This window comes from Macrobrachium rosenbergii, chromosome 7 (genome assembly GCF_040412425.1).
Source record: "Macrobrachium rosenbergii isolate ZJJX-2024 chromosome 7, ASM4041242v1, whole genome shotgun sequence".
Taxonomy (NCBI): Eukaryota; Metazoa; Arthropoda; class Malacostraca; order Decapoda; family Palaemonidae; genus Macrobrachium; species Macrobrachium rosenbergii.
The window spans coordinates 19,662,570-19,675,000 of NC_089747.1; the positions used below are offsets into that span (position 1 = coordinate 19,662,570).

Genomic DNA, 12,431 nt, shown 5'->3' on the forward strand with positions numbered 1-12,431 from the left:
CTTAATGAAAATTAAACTACCCAGTTCAAAGAAACTTCCCAAGTATCAACATCGAGTTGCAAAGGAATTCAAATGCTATTCCCCAACAAGGCCACAACACAGTACCACTTCTTTTCAATGGAACCCATCTTCACAAAATGCAACTTCTCAAACCTAAACTGAGTATCAAAATACCACTGCACCTGGTGCACAAACAATTGCCGTAATACACTTTCTTCTACCCTTCTGTAATAGAACTTCCAGATAATGGTCACATCAATATCTTTAAAGCTGACAGCAAGATACCGCTCGCAAGCAGCAATAAGACTTGATGGCAATTAACGTTTCCAATACTCTAGTGCTCTGATATTTGTCCAAGTTTTGTTCTACCTGTCATTTGTTTTGCAATTGTGACTGTATCAAACTAATTTTACAGAAGAAAGAAAATCATTACTATAGCAATCTGTACAACATTTCTAGATACGGCAATGACTACAATGCAAATAATCTTGCACACTTAACATTGTGAAAATCTTGTATTGATAACAAAACTCAAAGCCTAATTAAAGCAATGTTAAATTTATTTTTTAAGTTTCATTCACTAAATATGGAGTATCAATCATACCTTATATTTTTTGAAGGAATGACATTAACTGCCATTACCAAAAATCTATTTCAAAATGAATGAAAATTGATGCAAATGTATATTTTACAGAAATAAATGATTGCAAAATACTACTCCTGACAGCAAATAATAACACCAAGTACCCTGCTGACAGCAAATCCATTCACCATAACACTTACAGAAACAACACTCAGTACAAGCAGAAGCAAATCTCTTGAAAGAAAAAATGCAAACCATATGAAATCTTACAGCAAAGAAGCAAATACTAATCAGTACCAAAAGCCAAAAATGCAAACCATGCTTTAAATGCAACGACACCATAGCCCGAGACGATTTGCCACTACACGGGCATTACGTTATTAAATATCATTTATTTAAAAGGATATAGCTCAGTAAAGACACACACCAAAGGCCAGAGGCAAAACATACTTTACATGCAACCATACCACAGACAGAGAGGACACAACATACGTGGGTGATATGTTCCTTGATGTCGTGTGTAAGGCCAAGGCTCTACAAAGTTAGAAAACCCTTATGAAATACAGTACATTAATTCAACCCTTAACAAACTAATAAATATGTATAAAAAAATGTACAGTATATTCCAAAACCTACCAAGTTTCTTAATCCTCAACATTAACACTTAATCTTTTTGAGATTCCAAACAACAGAGTAGTTCAAAGACCATTTGCCTAATTCAAAACCACGCAAGATGAGTCCCCTTCTATTAACACTTCACCCGCAACCTCAAAACATCACAAGGGCATTCTCTTTGTTAAATTCAAGTTTCTGCTTGTTACCACTTTAATTCCTATGGAAAATGTAAACGTCATCAAAACAATCTCTTGCAGTACTGTAAATGTAATTAGATGTACAACAATTCAGCAAACAGTGATCTTCAAAAGAAAAAATGAAACAATCAACATATAATTAATACAATAATACATGCAGTCTCTCAACATCTAATATACAAGTACAATACAGCACAGTGTTTTTTCTCAACTATATATGAATGTCCAGTTAAGATTATGATTACTACATTATACAATATTTTGTGACATTCATATAGCTCTATACAGATACCATTAACTACTCAAAATTTCAATTCATGAAAAATTTGCTTTAAATCACATGTGATTCCCATTTTAATGATATGATACTGTATAAGATTTAGATATAAAATAAAAAAAAGGTTAATAAGTTATGAGTTAGTTACACACAAAAGGACAAACCGCCTACAAATTAGTAGATACTAAAAATATTAAATTCTAATACTGACCATAGAAAGTGAAAAATACAGGATTACACCATTTAGATTTCTTCCATAACATCACTTTACCAGAAGCTATAAATGACATAATTTCTTAATATTTTTATCTTTATACAGTAAGCGGAGGTTTCTATCAAACTTGGGTTTGTTCATATTCTGTAGGTTTACCATCTTTCGCAAACAATCCTTTTTTCAATGAAGATCACAGCAATTTTGGCAGCATCAGCAAATGTTTGCCAAGAGGAGTCATGTTTTGGGGATTTTAAGTAAACTCTGCACTACAGGAAAAATACATTGTGGTGGGAGACATAAAAATCCAAAGGCCAAGTCAAATATTGTCTCAAACCAAACTGCTGGCCAAAAACTTTGAATATGGCAGTTAATGAATAAAATGAAAAATATCTGCAGTATACTCATTCACCCGAAGGAACAAACATCATGAATGAGCTAAGCAAGGACACACAGACATGCCAGGAATTGTTTCAGATGCCAGGTGGGTGTTGTTCACATGCCACTGGGAAGAGGAGGAAAAGGAATAAGAGGAGGAGGGGGGGGGAGAAAGGGATAGAGAAAGGAAGAAAAAAAGCAGCTAACACACCTTCATAACCCTGAGCAATCGCAGACGCAGGATTTCCAGAAGCGGGTCTAAGGGGGTGTCCCACGCTGTTCTGGAGACCCCCCTGAGAAATACAAATGACACCCATTTTAATTTTGCATTATTTGTACACACTGAAGGAAATTTAAAATTTAAAAAAATACACCTAATTAAAACAATGAAGTTAGGGGACAGCAGCATCAGGCAAACAGTACTATTGGTGAGGAAGCAAATTTAGCAGCAATATTATTTTCAAATTGAACAGCAGTAGCAATAGCAAGGGATAACTTTTAAATCAAATAGGAACAGTAGTAACAAGAGATAAAGGAATGGAACAAAAATACGAACAATAGTGCAAACCTAAATGCTAATTTATACTTTATCAGGCATCAGGGTATAACTAATAGGTTTGCAATTTAAAGGAAATGGAAATTACAGCAACGACATCTTACAGACTCAACAACTCTTGAACCAAATAAGAGAAGAGGATCATTTCGCAAGTTACCAGGATAAGGTTATGAAGGGACACATCATTCATTCAACATAATGAAATAAAACGAAGGAGAAGAAAACAACTACAGCAGACAGGAAAACCCTTGAGATTAACTTGCTCAACTACAAAGGAGCTTTCATGTAGCCTCAAAAGGAGTGGGAATGAACTAGAGTCTGTTCATAAACACAGTCTTCATACCTGAATATCATTACAGTGCTAAGGGAAAACAAGCAGGGAAAACAAATGTATGCACCCATACATCCTACACACAAATGTTTCATCTAATATTAAAAGAACCTACAAAGACTTATCTAAAATACCAAAACATTCTAACTTCTTTGCATTATTTTCGTAGACTATCACAAAATGTATTTTCTATGCATTCTATTATTCTGTACAAATACTGTTAATATAAAAACTGCATGGAAATTACATTAAATTAATTATTTAAAAGTGAAAATTAAATGAATTATTTAAAAGTGAAAATTAAATGAATTTAAAAATGAAAATTGAATTAAAGGAGAGATGTAAAAACAAGAATTACGGTGCTTCCACAATCTTCAACTAGAATTGTAGGATCATGATGGATAAAATCTGAAAAACTGTATATTAAAAGGGAAATTTTTGATACATTAAAATGATGGTTATAAAAAACACAAGATGATAACACACGTTGGAATTACTGAAGAAACTAGCCTATCACAGCTTAAGACAAAAGTGGAAAATTTTGTGTAGTTACAGAGTAAACAAATATTGTACTGAAATATAGCTAACGTATTCAGACAAACTGCTGTCTATTTTCACCTTGCTTAATAAGGTACACAGACTATACAAACAACCAGAGACCATGTGGAAGCCAAAGACATTAACATTTTTTATAAGTATGGTTTCTCTTGTCAACAGGAATTTTTGCAATGGACAGGAGTTTTATATCTGTGCTAAGGTCACAGCTTTACTCATTTAATTAGAGAAATAAAACATCTGAAGGACATAAGGAATCCAAGATATTTAAAATTAACCAAGAATATTTTTGGCTTTACATCTTTAAAGATTTACTGATAACTCAATAATATTCACTGCTTAAAAGCTATCCTCTTGAAGGAAACTAGATCAGCAACTTTGCAAAAAAGAATACAGTACGACAAATTTACAATTATTCTTAGTTAAAATACATAAAAGGGCCATTTACCATACAATCATTAACGGTAACTATTGGTAAAGAAGACAAGAGCAAATTAATAACTTATCTATCAATCCAGGGACACAGATTCATTTTCGACATATGTCTTCCTTACCCTTAAATAGGGAAACCTTTCTGGATAAGAGCATGTAACCATTCAACTTGTTGAAAACCAATATTCATCTTCCAAAGATGTGCAAACTGAGAAACCTATCAACCAAACTACTGTGACAAAAAATCCATTTTGATAACAGTATACGAAAAAATTGTAACTACTGTATACAGTACTAGTAATTCAAAGATATGAATATACATGATTGTTACTTAAAATTGAGTTCGGAGTGCTCTCCTTTGTCACCCATAGGTCCGAATATTGTTCAGCGCACAATTTATCTAGGTTTTATGTATCACTTGTATTATTAAAGTCCTGTACTGTGCTCTATAAAATACAGTACTGAACTGCATGTATAATGCACAGTACTGTATTGTGTTCTAGGATGAAAAAACATACAGTACTGTACTGTACTAACTTTATATCATACTATACTTGAATAGGCTTGAAGACTAACTTACGAACAATTCAAGATACAAACGGCCGTTTGAAACATAGCTTGTTCGTAAGTAGGAGTCTGTTTGTGAAATCATGTCTCCCACTGAAAACATTACAGAACATCTCATACACATTAGGTAATCATATGAACCCAAATAAAGAAAGAGCTTTTGTATTAAATACTTGGTGAGATTACTAAGCCCAAGACTAAGTAACACTGATGAGAAACAACAAAAATGGTACATCAGACAAAAACCAACAGCAACATTGGTTTGTGCTCCTTTAATACACACAGTTTTATATATGACATAGGCTTAACACAGAGAAATATAATTTCATAACTAATCATGTGACGAACCACTCGCCACTGAAGTTAAGTATACCTTAGTTTTACCAGACCACTGAGCTGACTAACAGCTCTCCTAGGGCTGGCCCGAAGGATTAGATTTATTTAATGTGGCTAAGAACAACTGGTTACTTAGCAACGGGACCTACAGCTTATTGTGGAATCCGAACCACATTATAGCGAGAAATGAATTTCTATCACCAGAAATAAATTCCTCCAACTCTTCATTAGCCGGCCGGGGAGTCGAACTCAGGCCTAATGAGTGGAAGGCTGCAACTCTACTGACTCGCCTAAGGAAGAGCTACCACTTGCCACTAACAAGCTGATAGTGTACATAGTTAACATAACCCTATGGATAGAATAGAACAGAACATAGAATTTAGGCCAAAGGCCACGCCCTGGGACCTATGAAGTCATTCAGTGCTAACATAACCCTATGCAAAATTCCAAAGCCTGCTAGCCAATTATAGTCCCAGTATTTTAGGAAGATAATATAAATTCAATGTATATATACTGTATAAAAAATTATGTTGTACATGAAATATTGCATACACACAGATCACAACTGTGTATGCACACAAATATATATGTACACATACACACGCATACATTTATATATATATATACATATATATATTACATATATATATATATATATATATATATATATATATATATATATATACTGTACAGTATATATATGTATATGTGTATATATATTTATACAGCTCTAATATTCTTCCTGAAATGGTAACGGAAATTTACCCCGAGTCCTAGAGGCTGCAAGCTGTTTTTCATAGCCTATCCTAACCCTACAGGAAGATTCTTTGCCAGACAGTTCCTACAGGAAGATTCTTTGCCAGACAGTTATTAGAACTCCTGTGTGTAACCTCTGACTGATGAACAGAAATGCTCGTGGTTAAAACATTGAAAATCAAAAGCATCATAAAAAAAATATATGTACTCACAAAAATCATTCATGTAGCAATAAATCTTAATATAGGCAAGGATATTGTCCTAAAAAATTCCATGTGCTATTTTAACAAATGGTAACAATTTGCAAACATCTTCCGGTTTTGAAGATTAAAATATTTTCTCTAATGTATAATACTGGTATCGTGTTGATTTTAATCGTTATTCTATTTTTATTTTGCTCTATTTGAGGGGTCACGCTTGTGTGGTGTATTTTCGGTTTAACTGTGCAATGCTATGTTATGCCATATTTCTATTATTTTCTATTGTGGAGTTTACTTTCCTTCACCTGCGATTACAAAAAAATGACGCATAAGCTACATCCAATAATATCAAAATCTTAAAATGCCGCACAAGGCACAGCCCCATCCATTCGCAGGCACTGACACGTTGTTGGCCATGAAAATTCTTACGTAACGACTGCCGTAAACTGTATACGTTAGTGAGAAGCCAGTTCAAGTTTTTCATCACGTCGGTATGTCAACTTCAGAAAAACTTAATAATATTAAATATTAAAACCAGTGAACAGAGAAGACATAAAACAAAGCATTTTTTAAAGCATCTGAACTAAGATTACAATTACGATCACTATCCTGTAGCATTCGAAGTTGCGGTACTTCAATGTGCTGAGATAGTCGAACGCTCACAACGCATTAACCAAAACAACCATCAACTCATGAAAAGTGGAGCAACCTTTTTTATTTCTGGATTTTGCTAGTCAAAATTGGGACGAGTCTTAGGGGTTAGAGTACCTTCGATGTCAGGAACACAAACAAAAGGCTCAACCCAAGTAAATTCAGAAATCGAAAAGACTGGGAAAAACTTAAATCGGCGTTGTCAATGACGCTGTGAAAGGGGTTTCAGCGTGGCCACCGAGAGAGGCGTTTTAGTTAAGAATTCTAAAAGTTTTATTGATCGTAAATTTTCAACATACATAAGGGGCTCAGGAAACTAACCCTCTCCTATTATTATTATTATTATTATTTAACCAGATAATTATGCTGATTTATTTAGTTCTCACAAGCCTGACCAGAAGGATGTCCATAACTATAAACAAATTTTATATTTTAATTAAACTAAAGCTCTTGAAAACTTTACAACTTTGTTCCTTGATAATAAAGATTATGACAAAATTTTTTTGTTTCCAGGACTTGACATTCGTTGTTCATTACATTTCGGAGGTTCACACAAACAAATGTAAACTGTTAATGTTACTTTGCATTCAGTACATACAGGGACTGGATCATCTAATACCCTTGGGTAAAACAAGAGTGACCAATTCTGAAAGGAATCAAAATTGTATCGCTGCTTTTGATATCATGAACTCCATACTCGAACACTAGGCTTGAACTGTTTTAACTTGTTAATTTTAGGTTCATTATTCCATTTGCTCTGCCATTTGATCATTATAATGGTATTTGGAGTTGTTATATCATCACACTGTTCGCTGCTTCATAGGCTTCCTCATTTCTTTTGCTTTTTAATGTTTTTGGATTATAATTTTGAAGGTTTCTATGGCACTTCTCAAGTTGCGGAAAATTAAAAATTTCTGCGATGGCAAGTCTTTGATCATTTTAATGGCTGATCCTTTTGCACATCGATAAACACTGTTTGGCAAGGAAAATAGGAATATCTTGTTATGTGAACCTTTACATCACATATGCACACATGCATGTTGTTATGATGTTCTGGGGTATATGTGTAGCTTTTAGAGAAATATTTAAGTGGGTACAGGTTCATATCTAATGCATAAGCCAAGCAGGAGGTAGTTTTATTATTGGGTGAAATTTTATCTTTAATTTATTGGCTCAAACAATTGATTAGCTCTAACTAGGAAAGATAGTGCGTGATTATTTATAAATATGTCCGATAAAAACAAATTTTTTGTTGATGAACCATCTGCCTGTATTTTTACTGCACTACGAATTATCAAGTTACAAGAAAGTCTGAGAGTGGCTCACCGCTTTCAACTTGAATAAAAAAGTTTAAGGAAGATTTAAAAGCTCCAATCCATATTCTCAGTCCCTCTATATGAACTGGGTCCAGACTTAACAAAGTTGTAACTGAGGCTGAACTGTGCATCTGACATCTATACTCTACACCAGACTTAACAGTTGCTTTGTGCAGTACTGTCAAGGTTGAACTGCCAGCTCTCCAATTGCTGAGGTAATTTTTTTATGAAATTTTATGCGTTTTTGCATTTGGTTTTACTATTGTATAGGCAATGTGGGTTCTCCAGTTCAGGTGTGTGTCACAGATTAAGCACAAGAACATTGATACTTGATTTATGGGTAAGTGATAATCTCCAATTGCAAAGGAGTCACTGTGATTTATATGTTCATGTATGCGTATGTATATATAAATGCATATACTGTATATGCTTAAAATCAGATGTACTAGTTTTTCTTTCTTAAAATCCTTAAATGTATAAGTAATATTTTTATTAGGGTAAGAAACTGGTTATACAGTACCATACAAATGGCTGCTAACTGCACAATGAGCATTATAAATAACTCAATTCATTATCAGAGAGAGAGAGAGAGAGAGAGAGAGAGAGAGAGAGAGAGAGAGAGAGTACCCAGTATATTACAAATAAATGAGGACACAAACACGGTTCAAAATTAATGTTCGACTCGACTGAAGAATTTTCTGTACTGACAGTACCGCATCTATTATGTAACACCCCGTCGTCGTAAAAACTGGCTTTCCCCCGGTTGGATTCAGACTACCGCACTTTCTGCCCCGATGCGAATCTATCTTTCCACTCTTTTAACTAAATTCGTCTAATGTAACCCTAACCTTCAAACTATAGTATCTTAAGAACATGTTACTGAACACTATATACGTTACTGTGAACCAGAGTTAAATTAGGCTATACTAAAATGCTCAAGATTTTGAGGGAAATTTAGGTTTCGTCAAAATGTAATAGCATGACCGTGACTTGACTGTTGGTTTAACAGTCTTCTGAAAAGTAACAAGTATTTATATATATACAGCAAAAAAATATAAACAATGACACATACAGTGGATAAATTTACAAAAATAAGTTCATCAAATCAAAGGTATTACAGTACTTTACAGCTAAGTGTTGTAAGAAAATAAAAGAAAATAACAAAATCATCACAAATGTCCCCAAAATTGTAGGTATTTTTCATATGAACATATTAAAAAAAATTTAATGAAAGTATGTCATGTAAACTGCATGTATTAAGTAAATAAATGTAAGATACTTAAAGAAAAAGCAAGAAATTTTAAAGATCAACTAGCATATGAAGATATGTTGTTCCAATCAACAGCATGTTTATAACATAACATGTACACATCATCACACAGAATTCTCCAAACAAGTAGAGTCCCATTATTAGTTAGTTAATGGGTATAGAAATTCGGCAATTAACTGATATTAAAGAAAATACGTAGAAAATAATACACCGATTACCACTCAGATAAAAATAGATTCAATTGGCATATTTTCCCACAAACTTCATCGCTAAAGGCAAGACCTTTTGCCATCAAAACTGAATCACAGAGTTCTCACTTACATAAACAATCTTTTTCATTCATGTATTTTTCTATTAAAAGTGCATAAAATCGGCCTGTGTGTGTGCGTATGCGTAACCATCCTATGCATGCGTAAACACATCTCGTTAAAACCCCAATACGTTATGCCTTTGTTGATGGAAGCTGTGAATTAGGTAACCAAGTAGTCTGACAACTGCGGTGGTTGTAACTATGGTTATAAACAGGGTTAACAGAATACAGGGTTAGACCGTCCCGGCATTACTGCGCATGCTTGTGACGTCACTGGCAGGCGACGGTAGAAGAAAACCGAGAAAACAATAAAATGAAGGGTCACTGTGGGAAATGTTTGCCCACGCACATTCTCTTTCACGACCTTAGGTGAGATAGGTCCCCGTTAATCTTCAGATACTTCTGAATTAAAAGCTATGTTATTAGTTTTGCATATTTTCTGTTTTAAATTCTCTGAGAAGAGATGTTTCTGTTTAGGACTGGTCGGGTCGTCGAGATTAAAAGGACTGACCGCCTTCATCGAGGTTAAGAGGGCTTCCTCGTTCTTCACTCCGGTAAGGTCGAATACTAACTGATGACCATTCTTTATCTTAACCTCGACCAAATGCAGCCATACGACTACATCCGCGAGATTGTCCTTATTTTGGTCAGAAGCGGACTAACTCCCCTCATCGCGTCCAGAGTTTACATACCAGGGACAAAATAACGTGTATACACTAGATCACTTCACAACTATTAAGCTAAAACATGATAAAAATGCGCTTTACGACGACTTTTCATTTAGACCGGACGTATACGACAACGCTGAGATTATAGCGACCGAGTTTTGCGCGGCTGACCTACAATTGCGCTGGTGTATACACACAAGCACATAGTTAATAGTTATCATCTGATTAAGGTTACGATTCCGAGAATGCAAAATGCTGCCACCATCTTCATCATTCATTCACAAAATGTCAATGAATGTTAATGACTTTTACCCGACGGGCATCGACAAGATAACTATCAACTACTGACATTCTGCTACAGGTTGCAAGGACAGGGAGGCTATGCCCAGATGAAGTCAAATGCCGGGCATCATCCGACAAATAGCACGGCGAAAATACCACCGCACGCGTCCTTTTTCTTGGTAAATAGGTTAAGGCACACACAACACCAGCCAACGCGTGTGCATGTGCGTGCGCACCCCACATCCGTTAAGCTCCAACGAAGAGCTCTCTCAAAACAAAACAAGACGAAGGGATAGTTGGTAAGAGAACAGAAATATCCACATAAGAATTCAAAAGGGTATGATTTATGACTTCGAAACTCTGTAAATCCATTGATTACCATTCCCAGGAGATTTCATACATTACAATAAGCGCATCCATTATGGAAGATCAAGGAACATGTCTGTTTACAGACATGCGCGCGCGCAAAACGTCAAAAACCCAGTGTTATTTTAAAATTAACAACAGAAGATTCTGATTCAGAGTAAAACTGCCCAACAACTTATAAGCTCGGGGAAAAATTGTTAAAGAATTCACTAAAAATACAATGGAAAAGCTGAACCCATAATGTCAAAAAAAGAACATGCAATTAACGTCAACTACTAACACTACTACAAGAACAACATGATGGTTTCCCCTAACTATTTCTAATTGTAACTCAAGGACATTACCTTGAAACAAAGTTTAACGACGCGTTACACCTAGGTTTCTTTTTTCCTAAAAAAAAAAAAAAAAAAAAAAAAAAAAAAAAACTCGCCAGCTCTCATTCTCACACCGTGTCCTCTCTTTCTCTCTCTCTCTCTCTCCTGTTTGTACGACGATGCAAGAGCACAAGAAGAAGCACAAGAAAATCAACGTTACCGATGATTTTTCACTTACATAAAAGTAATGCCCGGGTACAGTGAAAAAAAAACAATACCCAGATACAGTGGGGTCACTCTATAACTCACTGACCAGTAACCGTTTTTCATGATAGAACAGAATACAGAATTTAGGCGCTGGGACCTTTGAGGTCATCCAGCGCTGAAACTGGAATTGATAATAGAAAGGTTTGAAAGGTGTAACAAGAATTAAACCTTGCAGCTGCACTATGAATCAATTGTTAGGAGAGGCTGTTAAATAAGAAGAGAGAGAGAGATTTTGACTGAGGTACAGCAATAGGAATGGAAGGTGTTGCAGCTAGGGGCCGAAGGACGCTGCAAAGAACCTCAAGTAATGCCTACAGTGGCCCGCATCAGGCGCACTGACGGTACCAACCCCCCTACGTAACTTTTTCATGATAATATTCTTCAATAATAATATTCAGTGACATTTGTAACGACACCCCCTCACGGAGTTTGGAACGAGTGCTCGACAATTACTCCGAAAGGAAACATCTTTTCCGGACTGCAAAACTTTATACAGATACCGCAGTATCATAAAGTCCACAACCTCAGTCATGCCTGTCTGATGAGTCACAGTCTTGCAATGTCGTCCTTTCTCACTACTTTCAAGCACCACTCCACGGTTATTCTTTTATTCACCCTTTATTTCCCGACCAGAAGAATAGATAATGTATTCCTCGCACACCCAAACCACTTTATGGCCGAGGTATATGCTTGAACACGCACATTAAAGCACGCGCGCGCACACACGCATACACACATACACACACACGAATTCAAGACACTGATATAAAAAAAATCCCTTTTGTTACAAAAATGGCAAATCTACATATCAACCCTTACATATAAGCTTATGATGAAAACAACAAAATACTTTGCCTAAATACATATCACAAACTTCGCCTGATAACGATATCAAGCTATATATATGACATCACCAAATACGAATTAAAGATACCCAAGAACTGATGAACTCGGTGAAGCCCCGATAACACCTTTTCAAAAAACCCACGCAAA

At 35.3% G+C, this 12,431-nt stretch overlaps 1 protein-coding gene across 9 annotated transcripts in view; it reads right to left on the reverse strand.

Annotated features, from left to right (window-relative positions):
- The window catches only part of Usp47 (ubiquitin specific protease 47), a 134,438-nt gene that overhangs the window by 59,423 nt on the left and 62,584 nt on the right, over positions 1-12,431 (reverse strand). For 5 of the 9 annotated variants that reach the window (XM_067106766.1, XM_067106764.1, XM_067106760.1 and 2 more), the window contains one exon: positions 2,473-2,554. The exons of the other annotated variants lie outside the window; for them this stretch is intronic. In XM_067106766.1, the coding sequence (XP_066962867.1) occupies positions 2,473-2,478 (6 nt within the window). In that variant the 5' untranslated portion in view covers positions 2,479-2,554. The remainder of the gene's footprint in view (positions 1-2,472; positions 2,555-12,431) is intronic. 9 annotated transcript variants of the gene reach the window in all.